Source organism: Pipistrellus kuhlii, unplaced genomic scaffold, assembly GCF_014108245.1.
Source record: "Pipistrellus kuhlii isolate mPipKuh1 unplaced genomic scaffold, mPipKuh1.p scaffold_m20_p_3, whole genome shotgun sequence".
Classification (NCBI taxonomy): domain Eukaryota; kingdom Metazoa; phylum Chordata; class Mammalia; order Chiroptera; family Vespertilionidae; genus Pipistrellus; species Pipistrellus kuhlii.
In genome coordinates, this window is record NW_023425529.1 from 60,400,293 (window position 1) to 60,418,325 (window position 18,033).

General features: G+C 37.5%; 1 protein-coding gene and 1 pseudogene across 3 annotated transcripts in view; both read left to right on the plus strand.

The window, feature by feature from the left end:
* TBC1D15 (TBC1 domain family member 15) overlaps positions 1-18,033 on the plus strand; it is a 71,425-nt gene that overhangs the window by 43,312 nt on the left and 10,080 nt on the right. For all 3 annotated transcript variants that reach the window (XM_036455708.2, XM_036455710.2, XM_036455709.2), the window contains 5 exons: positions 680-808; positions 1,331-1,434; positions 3,091-3,185; positions 6,887-7,003; positions 15,699-15,799. In XM_036455708.2, the coding sequence (XP_036311601.1) occupies positions 680-808; positions 1,331-1,434; positions 3,091-3,185; positions 6,887-7,003; positions 15,699-15,799 (546 nt within the window). The remainder of the gene's footprint in view (positions 1-679; positions 809-1,330; positions 1,435-3,090; positions 3,186-6,886; positions 7,004-15,698; positions 15,800-18,033) is intronic.
* Positions 1,835-3,185, plus strand: LOC118728442 (annotated as a pseudogene).

Consider the following 18,033-nt stretch of genomic DNA (forward strand, 5'->3'; position numbering starts at 1 on the left):
GGACACTACTACTCTAAGGTTTTTATTTTCATGGGAATCTTTTCTTTTTAAAATAAAATGGAATTTGCCCTGAATTATGGTCAATCTTTACATACCTGCTCAACAACACTTTTGAATTTGTTATAGTGCTAGGCTATACATAGTTAGAACATTATAAATATCTAAATTGTGGTACTTAATTAAAGGGCTTATATTGTAAATGGCATTTTAAAATTACCAACATCCGTTAATTGAATTAAGAACTGTAGAAAATACCAAGTGGAACTAATGAATCAGTTCTGAGAGCTACAAATTTTAGTTTGGAAGAAAAACTAATTTTAGAATATGATTAATGGGATAATACCCTGGTTTAAAAAAAAATAATATAGCATACCATTTAGTGTGAAGGGTCTCTTATAGGAATTAACATGTTAACTGTTCTGTGCTTATGTAATTGAAATCCAAAATAGCAAATGTTTTTCCATTCTGAATTTATAACCCAATTATTTGTATATTTAGTAGTAGGGAAAATGTATGGAATGTTAACTATTTAGTTCATAAACTAAATGTTGGAAAACAAGGAAAGATATTAAAAATGTTAGAACATTTCTGAGTAATCCTATTTTAGTTTAAGTTTCTATATACCGTGATTTCATTTCACTGGTTAAAGGTATACTTTTTATTGGTTATCTTATTTTAGATTGATTTGGGAGAACGACCTGTTGTTCAAAGGAGAGAGCCAGTAACAGTGGAAGAATGGACTAAAAACATTGATTCCGAAGGAAGAATTTTAAATGTAGATAATATGAAGCAGATGATATTTCGAGGGGTAAATACTTTCATATGGATTGTATTTTAAACTGCTTGTGTTCAAGATTTTCTTCATTTTGGGGGGGAGGGTGTGAATTCCTTTTTGAGGAATGATGCTTTAAAACTGCTGCAGGACAGAGTTACATGCTTGTGATGTCCCTGATGTCAGGTGGGATACCAGTAATCCTAGGGAAATATATTTTTCCTCACTTCAGATGTTATGGGTTATGTGAAGAAGACATGTACACGCCCCAGTAGTAGTTGCGTTATCCAGTAATGATTTGGTTTTGAAAGACTAAGCAGCCTTACTGTCTGCTATGCAGTCTTGTTGTATATACTCTGCATTATTTAAACTTTCTGGCAGCTTGTTTATACCTTGAGAATGCAGAAGTAAAAAACAAGATAGTATTTATTGAATTGAGCTATTTTTATGTATAAAACTCTCAAATATTAATCTTTCTGTTTATTTAAATCTAAGTGTTATGAACTAAAGTACTGCATTCTTTTTTACGAATGTGTTTAATATGCATGTTTTCTTCAGGGACTCAGTCATGCATTGAGAAAGCATGTTTGGAAATTTCTTCTGGGTTACTTTCCTTGGGACAGTACCAAGGAGGAAAGAACTCAATTACAAAAACAAAAAACGTAAGTAATTGTCTTTTGTATGTTCATCAAATAAATTCAAGTAACTCACCTATAGAAATTAATAAAGGGTATTTATTTATTTATTATTTAAAAATACCTTTATTGATTTTAGAGAGGAAAGGAGATGGGAGAGAGAGACAGAAACATCAATTATGAGAATCATTGATCAGCTGCCTCCTGCGGGCCCCCTATTGGGGATCCAGCCTGCAAGTAGGGCATGTGCCTGACTAATAAGTGACTTTCTGGTTCATAGTTTGATGCTCTGCCAAGCCACTGATCCACTCTGGCTGGGCAGTAAAGGGTTTTTAGATAACTATTTAGAATATCTAGAGTAGGATACGAGAAAGTAATTTTATTTGTATCCTTTTAATTTAAAGCTTATGCCCACCAGTGCAGGTGCATGAGGGAGTCCACAGATTGTGTTTGGAGGTATCCTTGAGCTCACTGCGAGGATACCATAAACAAAATTTACTCTCGAGTTAAAAAACCCCAAAACTTACGGACAAGAAATTATCATTGAAATTAAATGAAGGCAGATATTGTAGAAATTTGATCCTTTTATGTATCTTGTGATAGATGAATGTGTGGAGATGACAACTGGTGGGCAACAGAACAATATGGGAACATGATAATACGAGGAAATAGTATCATCATGTTAAAAGCCTTGGAGAGTATAAAGAATGGCTGTGTTCACCAGAGAAATCAATTGCCTCTATATGTCCCCTCTCCATAGCACCTGATTTACTATAATAGGAAAATTGGGTTGTATGCATTTTCATAGTGAACTTTTATTAAGTAAGCTTTGTAATAGTAAAAAATATATTATGAATGCCATAATTATTTCAAACCAGAAACGTTTGTTAGACGGACCTCGTTGTAGTTATGTACAAATATTTTGAATACTTGAAAAAAGCTAATTAGATTTGGATTTTAAAATATTTCATTTATCTTAATTTATTTTTGTAATTTATTATGAGATTATAAAATAGCTCATAAAAAGTGTATTTGCTATTTAGGTTAATTATCTTTAATTTTTCTGTGCTCTTGTAACGTAAATTGATCTTTCTTTTTTTCTTTTTTTGCAAGAGTGTTTCTATTTTTAAATAATCTCTTAGATTTTGGAAAAGGAAAAAAAACACAACAACACAGAACAACTTTCCAGGTGCACTCTTATTCATTAGATTTTAACTTAAAGCTCACTCCTAATCATTAATGTGCATATTTAAACTCTTAAACAATTCTTTTCTTTTCAACTTTTTTGCCAGTTTTCCTAAGACATTTTTACATTAACAAGTTTATGCAGTAAACTTGTCACATTTAAAAAGTTTGTAGATTTGTACTTGTAATTACTCAGACACTTTCATGGTTAAATATTTAATGACTGGAATAATTTTAGGTATGATATTAAGGTTTAAGGTAAATGTTTCCTTATAATTATACCTAAATTATTCTAGTAGATTAAGCAAAATTTATGACATGTATAAGGTTGTTTTATTTTTCCTTTGTTTTATAACTAAACATTTCAGTATCATTAATAACTTGCATCTTACTAGCATTATAAATGCTATGATAAATTGTTTGTAGAAAAGCTCAATTGAAAATTTTAAATAAAATGTTCAAAGTAAGCTGTTTTTGGTGTAAAATTGTTTTCTATAGTGATGAATACTTCAGGATGAAACTACAGTGGAAATCTGTCAGCGAGGAACAAGAGAAGAGAAATTCGAGGTTAAGAGATTATAGAAGTCTTATTGGTAATTTTTTCTTAATTTTGAAAGTGCACGAGAAAGGTTTACATTAAAATCTTGATTAGATTTTAGAACTGAGTATATATATGTTATAGAATTGGGACTGAAAAGAAAGGTCAGAATTCAAGAGTACATTAGAGTGTGTGCTTACTATTTTTCTTAAAAAATATATTTTATTGATTTCATAGAGAAAGGGAGAGGGAGAGAACTATAGAAACATCAGTGATGAGAGAGAATCATTGATTGACACACCCCCACTGGGGATTGAGTTCGCAGACCAGGAATCAAACCTTGACCTCCTGGTTCATAGATTGACGCTCAACTACTGAGCCAACCCAGCCTAGCAGAGTTTACTATTGGTTTTTCCTCTTCAAATAGCTATATGAAGTTAATATATTTATAAATACTGGTATATTACGTATTTTAATTTCAAAATGTGAAATAGTAAAAACTACTTAAATTTACTGTTGAATTAATTGCATTATGATAATTGCCTTATTTTAAAAACTGTTTGTTTATCATGAAAAATTAGAAACTATAGGTGAGAAAAGAAAAAATTAGAATTAGTTTGTTTCTGTCATCCAGAGATAACTATGTTTAAATAGGCTTTGGTTTATATACTTTCAGATCTCCTCAAGCTCGCTCTCTCTATATATAAAAAGCTAGCGACCATAATGGCCATAACAACTGGTCTCTGTGACACCCACTGTGGCCAGTGAACTGGCTGAGCGGGGGGTGGGGCCAGCTGGCCAACCTAGAGGCCCCTCCTTCCTACTGGCCTGCCCCTGATCAGACTCTTACACCCAGATCAAGAGCTGGCTGTCCTTCCCCCAGGCCAGCCCTGCCCCTGATCAGCCTGCCCCACCATGATATGCTGGCAGCCCCCCACCCCGCAGTCTGGCCTACCCCTGATCGCCCTCCCCTCCCCCCCGTAGGGGGCGGGGCTGGCCAGCCAATCTACAGCCCCTCCTCCTGGCTGGCCATGCTTCCAATGGGTCCCCACTACCCTGATTGGCCTGCAGCTCCTCCCCCATGCCAGCCCCACCCAGTTGGTGCCCCCACCCCAATATGGGATGGGGCTGGCCTGTCAACCTCCTACAGTCCCTCCCCCTACCTCGTCCCATCTCAGATCAGCCTCCCACCAATCAGGGGCAGGGCCGGCCGGCCAACCACACATGGGCCCATCCCCAGGCCGCTGGTCCCATTTGCACCCTTCATCCCCGTTGGTGGTGAGGCCGGCTGGCCCATTGCCCATAGCCCTTCCCTATTGCCAGTCCCTCTAACCCCAATTAGGGGTGGGGTTCCCTGGGCAATCACCCGCGGCCCCTTCCCCCAGCTGGCCCAGCCCTGATCGTGCATGATGGGGCTGGCCAGCCAGACAACTTCTGCCATCTCCTCCTCCTAACAGACCCAGTCCCGATCCACCCCGATTGGGGTCCGGTTGGCTGGACCTTACCTATGCACAAATTTGTGCACTGGGCCTCTAGTATGAAAATATTTTATTTTTTAATTCATTAAATGACTCCAGATAGCTAATTCTGGTAAATTTTTGCAAATTGAATAACTATTAATCTAAAAAAAGATGAATGATAGAATTTTGCATTAAGAGAATTAGACTTATTTCCAAACTAGAGACCACGGTGCATGAAATTTGTGCAAGGGGGGGGAAGGGTAGGTCCCCTTAGCCCAGCTGTACCCTCTCCAGTCTGGGACCCCTCAGGATCATCCCTTTCATAATCCTGGACCACTGGTTCCTAATTGCTTTCCTGCCTGCCTAGTTGCCCATAACCCCCCCCCCCCCCCCCCATCGGCCTGATCTCCCCTCAATGCCTCTGCATGCCAGCCTGGTCACCCTCAACTGCACCCCTCCCTCCCTCAGCCTCCTGCTGGCCTGGTAACCCTCAACTGTACCAGTGTGTGTGTGTGTGTGTGTGTGTGTGTGTGTGTGTGTGTGTGTGTGTGTATGTCCCCGCCAGCCTGGTTGCCCCTCATGCAGCCTGCTGCTGAGTCTTTTGGTCATCTTCTTGAAAAGGTGATATTTGAGTGGAAACTCGAAAAGGGGGATTGGTGAACTATGTAGATACCTAGGTGAAGGACAATCCAAGCAGAAAGAAACATGTGTTAGACTTGTTTCTATCCCTGGGTTTTGGAGTGCGTTGGGTGGAGTATAGAAACTAATGAAGTCAGAGAAGAAATATGGATGTGGTGGAAGGTAACGTGTTGGATGTTTGAGAAGAGAGGAGAATTTAACAATTGTTAAATGAATCGAAGAGGGAATGGTAAGAAAGGTTAGTGATGGTGAATGTAAAATGGGATTAGTCGGCATGGTTGTATTTTTCAGTCTTTTTAGCTACATCAGGTTGGACAGAGAGTTGGTTTTTTGTTTTTGTTTTAACCTTAAGTAATAATTGTTTTTCTAGAAATAGTTTCTAGAAATACTTCCTTTATAAAATACCTTTTTTTTTTTAAAGTATTCTGCTTGACAGAAATATACAAGAAGAAAAAGTACAGATATTGAGGGTACAAATAATTTTACTGTGTTTAAAATACCTGTTTAGTCAGATCATCTGTATTGGCATTATTGCTATGTAAATAGTGCTTAAGTTAATAAAAAAAGTTATTATGTACCTCTTTTTTATCAACTAATATGAGACTGAAATATTTTGACATTTTAAAATAAAAATTTACATTTATAGCACTTTTATTGCTATTTCTTACTTCACAATTCTATAGATATATACTTCCTTTATTAAATCTTATGAAGTATATTATAACAAAGCTAGAATATGGATCTAATACATTCTAAAAGTGTTCTTTCAGAACCTAAACTGGTTATCTTCTATTGTTAGATTTTACTCTGTTAATACACTCCCATTTCTTCACAACTTTTAAAGAGGATTTGTTATAAAGTACATTTATCATTTTGAGTTTAAAAATTTCCAGTATCCTGAGGGATTTAGGTTAGAGATATGCTCTTTTTAATTATAAAGTCTTTCCCAAGATGCATTTAATAGGTCCGTGAATTGAATTGTCAGTATAGTTTGGGATACTCTTGTGGTGATGTTTCCAAATCTGTTTTTAAAGTTATGAAATAATTTTCAGCAAAATTATTAGATTAGATTTTCATTTTTTTTTATTATTAGATTTTCATTTTTTTCCAAAATTAAAATAAATTGCTTATACTAATATATATACTGAATAATGTACCTATGAGAATAAGGAAGTAATTTGTCCTGAAGATGATTATGGAACATGACAAATCAGTGAAGCAAATACGAATGAGACAAATCTCTTTGATTATGCTTGATTGCATAGTAGCTTTTTTCATTGCTGTTTTCACATAATATTGCCTAATTACAAGCATCATGACTGGCATTTTATTGCTAACTAATGTGAATTACTACCTAGTGTTGCTTTTAATTATTTGGAAATATTGTCTACTAAATTAAAAGATTTCTGTGTTTAGATATATATGGAAAATATTTTAAAATATACTCATGGATAGGTAAGCTAATTTTTGAAAAATATTCCAAAATGCTACTTTATTGTATATGTGAAATGGAATCTGATAAATTATTTTTATTAAGTAAAGGCTTGGCAATAGAGTAAAGTTAATTGCAAGAAAAATAATCCTGTACTTACAAGATGTGAGCTTTATCAAAATCTGTTTTTTAAAAGGTTTTCATAGATGTGATTTTCCTCCTCAGAAAAAGATGTTAACAGAACAGATCGAACAAACAAGTTTTATGAAGGCCAAGATAATCCAGGGTTAATTTTGCTTCATGACATTTTGATGACCTACTGTATGTATGATTTTGATTTAGGTAAGTTCTTTAATTTCGAATTTTAAAAGATTTAGAATATTGATCTAATACATTTTAAAAATGTTCTTATTAAACTGGCCATCTTCTATTGTTAGATTGTACCCTGTTGTATAAAACATCCCCATTTCTTCACAAGTATTGAGTTGAGCATTTTTAATACTGGCATGGCTCAGAGTTGAGTGTCAACCTATGAACCAGGAGATCAGGGTTCCATTCCTGGTCAGAGCATGTGCCTGGGTTGCGGGCTCAATCTCTAGTATAGGACATTCGCGGGGGAGGGTGGTGGTGGTCTCATCATTGATGTTTCTATCTCTTTCCCCCTTTTCTGAAATCAATAAAAAATTTAAAAAATAATTTTAATTTATTAACCTGTTAGACATATGTATATAGTAGTTCTGTGGCCTACTTTTTATAGGGATTGTTCTACAGAGCACTGGAAATTTATAAGGCTATGGCTCCCAAATTGTGCACTGAGGAGCACTATGTTGTCTTGGAGACAATGTGGGATATTTTAGCTGCCTCTCCCCCCCAAAACTGAGAGACAATGTGGGATATTTTAAAAATTTTAGGGTAATATAGTGACATCTATAGGACACAGCTCTAACTACTAACTGAAATAGTCCAGGATTTCAATTAGATCACCACATTACTTCTGATGAGTTATATGTACATTTTTAAAAATATTTTTTTAAATTGATTTTTAGAGAGGGGAAGGGAGATGGAGAGAAACATTGTTGTGAGAGGGAAATATCAATTGGCTGCCTCCTGCATGTCCCCTACATGCAGGATGGAGCCTGCAACCTAGGCGTGTACTCTTGACTGGGAATTGAACCAGCAGCCTTTCCGTGCATGTGACAATACCCAACTGTGCCATACCAGCCAGGGCTGAAGTTAAATCTTTGTTAAGCCGTGTTTTTAGCTTTGCTCTGATAAGCAAGTACTGGTGAAAATAGATTAGGAACAGGAATGAGGATGGTGGTATCCAATTGGATTTCAAGGATTGAGAAGTAGTGTAATGCCCAACAGATGCTAAGTTCATAGGGCATAAATACTTAGGTTGTTTGGATCTAACTACTTAATAAATGGAAATGTTAGTTGTTTCTTTGAGCCATGGGGTAACTTGGAAAAATTTATTGAGACATTAGGGTTCTGTGGAGTGAGAACCTTTGTTTGATATGCTTTCTCCCTTGTTAAGGAATGTATTGATTTGATATATTGATATTAGACAGGAAGTGCTGATAACTCTGTAGAGCCTGTAGAACTTTACTTTCTTTTCTTAGTAAGGGACTATATGCCCTATAGAGTTATCAGCACTGCTTGTCTATTATAGTTTCAAAAATAGGTTGAAAAGACTGGTACTGGAGAACAGAATTAGGGATTGCATTGGGAAGGGATGCTAAGGGATAGATAACCTAAGAAACCGATATTTTAAGGGGCAAGTAAACTTGAGCTATTTCTTTAAAAGACGAACAAATTCCCTAAGCATCAACCTTTAAGTTTAAGCAATAGGAAGTTTCTGAGTATATCTACCATGAGAGGGATCTCAAGTTGAGGATAGTAGAAATAGATGTTTTCTAGGTTACTTTAATATACCTAGAAACATCTTTTGGAGAAGGTAATTGGATATTTGGTTAATTTAATCCCAAATGAACCTTGAATTATGGGTACATTTTATTCACTGTATCTATGTGAAATCCTCCTGGCTTCTTATATGTATACTAGAGGCCTGGTGCACAAAATTTGTGCACAGGGGGTTGGGGGTAGGAGGTGGTGGTGTTCCCTCAGCCCAGCCTGCACCCTCTCCAATCTGAGACCCCTTTCACAATCCAGGACTGCTGGCTCCCTACTGCTCACCTGCCTGCCTTCCTGATTGCCCCTATCCACTTCTGCTTGCCAGCCTGATCACCCCCTAACCACTCCCATGCCAGCCTGATTGATGTCTAACTGTTCCCCTGCCAGCCTGTTTGCCCCCAAATTCCCTCCTCTTCCAGCCTGGTCTCTCCTAACTGCCCTCCCATACAGGGTTGGTCACCCCCAGCTGCCCTCCCTTGCTTGCCTGATAACCCACAACTGCCCTCCCTTGCAGGCCTGGTCCCTCTCAACTGCCCTCCCCTGATGGCCATCTTGTGGTGGCCATCTTGTGTCCACATGGGGGCAGGATCTTTGACCACATGGGGGCAGCCATCTTGTGTGTTGGAGTGATGGTAAATCTGCATATTACGATTTTATTATTTAGGATAAAGTTTTGGTGCCTGGTGGGGGCCAACTCGTTTGCCCTCAAGGGTATCCCGGATCAGGGTGGGGGTTTCCTTGGGGCGTGGGCAGCCTGGGTGAGGGACCTGTGGTGGTTTGCAGGCTGGCCACACCCCCTGGCGACCGAACCAGAGGCCCTGGTATCTGGAATTTATTTTCCTTCTACAATTGAAACTTTGTAGCCTGGAGTGGAGCCAAGCCTTCTGCTTGCTCTGTGGCTGGCTGCTGCCATTTCTGTTTGGATTTGTTTACCTTCTATAATTGAAACTTTGTAGCCTGAAGTGGAGGCCTGGGGCCGCTAGGGCAGGCAGAAAGCTGGGCTTCTTCCATTGCCTGGGAAACCCAAGCCTCCCTTTTGCTCTCTGTGGCTGCAGCTATCTTGGTTGGAGTTAATTTGCATACTTGCGCTGATTGGCTGGTGGGTGTGTCTGGTGGGTATAGTGGAGGTATGGTTAATTTGCAAATTACTCTTTTATTAGATAAGATTAGGGAAAGATGTAAACTCTTTGTAGATCTTTGAAGCATCAGCCCCTTTGGTGACACTAAGTTAAATCACAGATTTCTCTTTAAATTTTCGCCAGTTCTGTCTGCCATACCTATAATGAGCCTCAGATTGGATAATTGAAGACATATCAGTAGAGTGCTTTTCAGGTTATAGAGTGCTGTCATTCTTGATTTAGATTTGGATTCTAATAGCCTTTGGAAGAAGTGGGAAAATAATGCTTACTTTATGCATAAGGCTATAGTGGTTTGGAGAGTGATTTAAGGTTGCACAAGTATTAAATATTGGACTGGGGAGTGGAAGCCCAATTCTTTCAGGCTGGATTTCTTGTCAGTATACATTCAGCACCCTGGCTGTTTGCCAGTTTGGTTTCTGTTACCACTGTAGGGAAGGGAATAGGGCCATATTCCTAGGGAGCAAGAGGCTTTGCCTCGAATTCTCAGGTAAGAATTTTGAGGTAGGAATTTATTCATATTCTCAGAAGGAATTCCTGAATGCTCAGATTTTTTTTCAGGGCATAGGCCCAGACCAGCTAACTACATAAATTGCTCTTTTAGTTTGTTTATATTAACCCCACATTTCTTTCTGGTCAAATACTTAAGTTATCTGAAACATAAGCAAGCTTTCCATGAAGAAGTCTGGTCTTGTGAGGAGCCAAGGTAGTTTTTATAAAGCAGTGGACCAAATTTCTTGCCCTTTACTCATAGCAAAGCATCTTGGTTATAAATAAACTCTTATAAGTGATTCTGTCATATTTGATTATTTGACTTCTTAGCCCATAGACTGGGTAGATATAAAGTTTATTTGGGTTGAATATAATCTTATTAATAGTGAGGAAGGAGACAGAAATGATTAAAAGCAGACAGAAGACAAAAATTATCAAAAGCAGTTAGAAAAACTCAAGGAGGACTGAATTTTAGTTAGTTCAAAGAATTCACACCTAGGGCATATCAGGTAACTTTTTTAGGGTGTGTTCATAATGATGATTCTGAATAACCAATAAAAAGTGAAATTATACTGTATACAAGAGGCCCAGTGCATGAAATTTGTGCACAGGGGTGGGGTGGGAGGGTCTCTCTGCCCGACTTGCACCATCTCCAATCCAGGAGCCCTTAGGAGATATCCTACTGATGGCTTAGGCCTGCTCTTTTAAGCCGCAGTCTGGTCTCCCTCTGCAGGAGTCTACTGGGCTGATCAGGGGAAGGCTCTGCTCCCATCACCCCGCTGCTGCTGCCCCTGCTGTCTGCTGCAGCCGCCAAGGTGTTTTTATCAACAGATTCTAGTCCCTTCACCACAAAAAAATGACATCCTTCTTTAGGCATTTTCAAGATGTCGCTTTCATAGGATATGACTTTTTTTTTTTAATTTTTATTGATTTTTTTACAGAGAGGAAGGGAGAGCTAGAGAGCTAGAAACATCGATGAGAGAGAAACATTGACCAGCTGCCTCTTACACACCCCCTACTGGGATGTGCCCGCAACCAAGGCACGTGCCCGCAACTGAGGTACGTGCCCTTGACTGGAATCGAACCCGGGACCTTTCAGTCCGCAGACCGATGCTCTACCACTGAGCCAAACCGGTTTTGACGACTTTTTTTTTTTTTTTTTAATGCTCATCTGAGGATATGTTTCCATTGATTTTTAGAGAGCGTGGGAGAGAGAAGGAAAGGCAGAGAGAAACGTCAGTGTGAGAGGGACGCTTTGATTGGTTGCCTCCTGCATGAGCTCTGACCTGGGCTCTGGCCAGGGAAGAGCCTACAACCTAGTTACATGCCCTTGATCAGAATCGAACCTGGACTTTGCCTTTGGCAGGCCAAGGCTCTATCCACTGAGCCAAACCGGCTAGGACAGGATATGACATTTCTTAGCCCCTCTAGAAGCGAACCTTCATTTTTTTCCTCCAGGAGTGAGGTGGAAAAACCTAGATCACCTTGGATTCTTATTACCCAAGTTACCAAGAACACTGCCAGTGGCATATGGGGAGCTTAGCCAATGAATGGTCAGAAAAGGTGTTTCCTCCGCAGCTCACGCTCAGAGGTGGGACTGCTGGCATGCTGGCAGGCCTGGTTCTCTCCGTGTCTGCACCATCCATGGCTTGCCTCACTGTGTACGCAGTCCCCTCCTGCCCATCTGTGCGAAGCCTCCGCCTGCCGGTCGTGATGTTATGGCGTCCTGGCTAATTTGCATATTACCTCTTTATATTCATTTACATATATATATTTTAAATAAGACATACATATATATATATATGTATGTGTGTGTGTGTGTATATATATATCTATATATCTATATATATATATATATATGAAATCAGAGACTGTCTTATTTAAAAATATTATTTCCAACTCCTAAGAGTATTTAAAATTTGATACTCAAGGGTTAAAATTCAGTTAACCTGGAAAATTAAGGTAGATATAGATGAAATGTTTCTTGTCAGTGTGAGAGTATACACTAGGGTAGTAAGGATATCATTTCTCACATGTCTCCACTGAAACAGTTGCTATGTAAATAATTTCAGGGAACTACTTCAGAAATTGTAGTAGTGCTGATTAAGATGTGCATCAGTCAGCACTAGTGCAGGCTCTGAGTGTCACTGAATGCTAATTTAAACAGCTTTAGTCTTTCTTTAATTAAAGGGAATTATACATTAATTCTACCCCCGCAACTCTTGGCATATCCCAACTAACATCATGTATAAAATAAAATAGATTACAAGCAACTAAAATACAAAGATTAATTTAACTACTTGCTTCAGATACTACTTACAGAAGAAATATGGTAGTGATGCTATATGAAAGCTGAAGACTTAAAGGATTCAATTAGCTTTTTAGAAAATTTTATTATACCTTTATAATAAAGCATCCCCCACACACATACCAGAAAGGTGCTTTGTAAATTTTTGAATAGTACACTTTGAAATATTTTTATTATAGACCACATGCAGTTAGACCCAGTAAAGTAAGTACTCTTTAGCACTTTGTTGAATTCAGATCAAATTTCTTTCATGCTTTAATTCATTTAACCTTTATATTTGACAATGCTTTCACTATGTGAGTGCCATGTAGGAAAATTTTGTTGATAACAATTTAATCTTTCTTTCAACCTACTTAATCTTTTTTTTTTTTTTTAAGTGTTGTATTAGGGTTTGTCAGAGAAACAACCATTAAGATTATATGTGTTTGTCCTCCTCCCTCCGTCCCCTCTCCCCCCACACACACCAGAAAAAGTGAAAAAAAAAAAAATTCCACAACTTGTTCTCTGTAAGCTAGAGACCAAGGAAAGCTGGTGGTATTGTTTGAAGGGCTGAGAGCTGTGGAGCAGTGATGTAGATGCGTGAAGTCATGAGACCCAGCAACACAAGGCAGGATAATATTGGATGTCCCAGCTCAAGCTACCAGGTGTAGAGCAAATTCAACCTTCCTTTATCTTTTTAGTAAGGGCCCAGCGCCTGAAATCTCGCAAGACCAAGACCTGGTGCACTGCGGTACCCCGGGTAAAGTCCCCACCCACCTGCGCATGCCTCCCTGTGATCGGTCTTTGGTTGTTACAGTGTGATGGCATCATGATCAAGAGTTTTTTATAATAGAGATTCTATTCAGGCTCTCTCAATGGATTTGATTACACTCACCCACATTGGGGAGGGCCATCTGCTTTAATCATTTCTCCAATTCAAATACTAATCTCTTCTAGAAACACCTCTACAGAAATTCCCAGAAATAATGTTTAACCAGATATCTGGGCATCCTGTGGCCCACTCAGGTTGATACAAAATTAATCATTGCAAGTGTTTGTTACTTTAAAAAAGCATTTGCAATAAGTATGTCACAATCTTTACATTTAGATATCATGTCACATGTCTTTTCTGGCACTTCTGTGAATGTCTTGGTAACTCCATTGGATGCCTGCCATGGGAACCCATGTGTTCTTTTGTGCTAAAGTGAGTAGAGCCATACTTTCCCACAGGGCATAGTGTATATGTAGGTTGATTAGAGACTAGCTACAGGAGTAGATGATAGAAAAGAGGCTCCGAGCAGGTGGAGCTAAATGTTTATTTGTAAGGAAATCCTGAAGTGACCTCAGTGCCTCTCTGTTACACATTTAATCTGAGGTTTTTTTTGTTTGTTTGTTTGTTTTTTTGTTTTTTTGGTTTTTTTGGTTTTTTTTTTAGAGACTGGCTTATATGCTTTCTGGGTCATTTTAAAAAACATCGTCTTTCAAAATAAGAGTGATGCAGAGTTGTGTATCCTTTCTAACAGAAATAATCTCTTCCCTTTTAAAATATATACTCTTCAGATGGCTTTATTAGTACATGTAGATTTTTATGAATGTTAAAAATGTAAGCTTTGCATCTGTTTCCACAGACTTTCCAAGCTGCCATTGGGAAAAAAATTTTTTGTAACTTTTACAAATGTATGAACTTAATCAAAGTTAAATGATAATATGTATGGGAAAAGGCTTAGAATGCATTCTTGTCCCTTTGTTGGTTTAAGTATTTATGTCTTATCTGAAATTTAATTGTAAAACACTTAAGAAAACTGAAGGTATAAAAAATAAGAAGCTTGACATATTTAAATGAAAAGTAGAACTAAGACTTTTTGTTCATTTTTAAGAGCCTGATTCTTTAACTTTGCAATTTTTCTTTTAAGCAAGGGCTGTAATTAGTGTCATAACTGAAACATTTTAACAGCATAAGACAAAGGTATTTAAAATGGCAATTTTAGGCACAACATATTCATTGGATTAAACCCAATTGCTACCCTGTTTCCCCGAAAATAAGACAGTGTCTTATATTATTTTTTTCTCCCAAAGTTGCGCTAGGTCTTATTTTCAGGGGATGTCTTATCTTTCCATGCTCTAGGTCTTATTTTTGGGGAAACAGGGTAGCATTACTTGGGAATAGCTAACAAGAAAAGAAAGAAGACATAGCTTTATCTATTTAAAAGAGGTAGATAATTTTGTTGTGACTCCTTTTATTATTTAGATTACCAACGATCTGGTTGCTAAAGCAGTTGGATCATCTTTAGTGTGTATTTTTACTTGGCTTATTCAGGACAGCTTGGTACTGTTGACTATTCTGGCCTGGCAGCTTTCTTTACCTTGACTTACAAATATCTTCCTTGATATTTTTTCACTTTGACTATTCAATCTCTTTTGAGTATGGACTTTTACATTGATGTTCCTCTTTACCTCTCTTCTTTCTCATAATGCTTTTGCACATTATTATTATTATTTAATACATTTGTGTGCTGTTTTTAAAAATATATATTTTCATTGATTTCAGAGAGGAAGGAAGAGGGAGAGAGAGACAGAAACATCCATGATGAGAGAGAACCACTGATTTGGCTGCCTCTTGCAAGTCCCCTACTGGGAATTGAGCCCACAAACCGGGCACATGCCCTTGACTGGGACCTTTCAGTTTGCAGGCCAATGCTCTAGAGTAGACACTGAGCCAAACTGGCTAGGGCTGCACATTATTTTTTATATTTTTATTTTTTATCCTTACCTGAGGATATGTTTATCGATTTTTAGAGAAAGAAAGAGACATAGACTAGACATTAGTTGGTTGCCTCTTGTACATATCCCAACTGGGAATTGAACCCGCAATTTTTTAGTGTACTGGACAGTGGTCCAACCAACTGAACTACCAGGCCAGGGCTTGCACACTGTTCTTTAATAATATTACCCACTCTTGATAGTGAGGTCTACACTAAGACACCTACGGGAAGATAGATAAATGCTTGACATCTCAATTGAAAACAATGCATCTTTCTCACCCCCTTGCTAGACTTCTTTCCCCTCCCGTCCTTCTTTTCCTCCTCCCCTCTTGGTGAACATAATATTTACCAAAGAAAAGATGAAGTTTTAAGTGAATGGTGGTAACATGCACAGAAGGATACATAAAGCTTACATTTTCAGAGACATATTTTTTTCCCCCTCTTAGGATATGTGCAAGGAATGAGTGATTTACTTTCTCCTCTTTTATATGTGATGGAAAATGAGGTGGATGCCTTTTGGTGCTTTGCCTCCTACATGGACCAAATGGTAAGAACGGGGTTCCCCCTTTAAAAACTAATTTGAATTTTTAGTTGTATAATGTTCTTATATAAAAGAATGAATTATATTTAGTCAGTTATGATGGGACTTTAAAAACTTGCTTCCTATTGTTTGTTTGTTTTTTAAATAGCCTTTTCAAGAGGCTTGGAAATGCCGACATTGTTTTTGTAATACAAAAAATAGGAAGTGCCTGCAGTACAGGAATAATCAGGTTTTAATATCAGTTAATGCTTATATTCTGCAGAAGAGCCATGAGTCATTACAGAATATTGATGAAATAGATTAATGCAATTCTTGTGAAGTAGTTGAACTTTCATATCATCTGTTTCAAAGATAAAGCTTAGTCACACCAAGTAATATCCTTGCCTTTTGTGAACATTTGGATTTTGTCACTGATTTTTCTCCAGATGTGTTTGAATTATTTGTAACGCTGACACTTTCTTAGTAATTCACTATTATTTTTCTCAGAAATGTCGTTATGAGAGTTGAACTATGTCTATATATACTTATTATTACAAGGAACATTTTATCATCATTGTTCTATCTTGGCATTGGAGTTCTAGGACAGTAGTACAGAGAGAGTGTAACAGGGAAATAAAACAGAACAGTCTTCTCAAGTTATCATTTAGAAAGAAAAAAAAGCAGAGGGTCTAAGAGTAGATAAAGGCATATGAAATGCAAAGACTTGATCAATACATTGGTCACTTTACTGTTTCAGAATAAGATTGATATACTTCATGATGGGTCTTGAAGTCGGATATTGAAATTGCTTGCTTGCAGTGGGATAAAGATTTTGAATATGAAGTCATTTGGATATGAAGTTTCCTAGCAATATAAGGTTTAGCTTAGAGTTTCTGAAATACAAATGTGGAATTTGGAAGTGGTACCCTTCTAATTCGATTACTAGGTGTGCCGGTTAATTTACTAATGTGGATTTTTTTCAGTAGATGGAGTTATATGTATGTTGACGTATATGTGACTTGATATATATGCTGTTTTGTTGTATTGACAACAAGCTTCAAAACTTCATGTGTCATGTGTCAACTTTGCTGAAAGTTTTATATCTATTTGTAGATGTTTTTACACTTAAAAATGTCGAATTTTGTGCCAATAAAAGAGCATTTGGGGAAAGTTATAATTCATTACTTTATTTTGAAGAAAAGTGCAGCTGAATACTTAGGGAAGCTTATAGTGAATACTTTGGGAAGCTCCATCTCAAGACACTTGTAAACGCTGGTTTAAATGCTTTAAAAGTGATGATTTCATAATGAAAGACAAGAACATACAGGCCAACTGAGAAAGTTTGAAGACCAATAATTACAAGCATTATTGGTTGAAGATGTGTGTCAAACTCAAAAGCAATTTGCAGAAAGATTAAACGTTGCTCAGCAAAAAATTTCCAGTCATTGAGAAGCAATGGGAAAGATTTTAAAGGAAGGAAAATGGGTGCCACATCAACTGAACGAAAGACAAATGGAAAACGAAAAAGTCATCAGTAAAATGTTGCTTTAGCGGCACAAAAGAAAGTTTTTTGCATCGAATTGTGATTGACGATGAAAAGTGGATTTATTTTGAGGATCCCAAATGTACAAAATCATGGGTTGATCTAGGTTAACCATCAACATCGACTGCAAGGCCAAATCGCTTCAGAAAGAAGACAATGTTCTGCATTTGGGTTCAGGAAGATATAGTGTATTATGAGCTTCTAAAACAAGGTGAAACTGTTAATACTGATCGCAACTGACAACAAATAATCAATTTGAACCACTCTTTGATCGTGAAACAACCAGAATATTCCAGAAGAGACAGCAAAGTATTTTTGCTTCATGGTGACACACTGTCAAACACTTCAAAACCAGTTAAAGACACCTTAAAAGTTCTTGCCTGGGAAGTATTAACCTACCTGCTGTATTCACCACATCTTGCTCCTTCAGATTACCACGTTTCAATCGATGGCACACACACTTTCTGAATAGCACTTCAAAACATACGAAGAAGTGGAAAACTGGGTCTCTGAATGGTTTGCCTCAAAACAAGAAAAGTTCTATTGGGACAGTATCCATAAATTACCTGAAAGATGGGGAAATGTGTAGTTAGCAGTGGACATTACTTTGAATAAAGCACTTTTGATGTTTCTCTTGAAATAACCATGTTTTCTTTGATTTTAAAAATCCCCATTATTAACTGGTACACCTGGTACTTCTATTCCTCCCCTGTTGCTT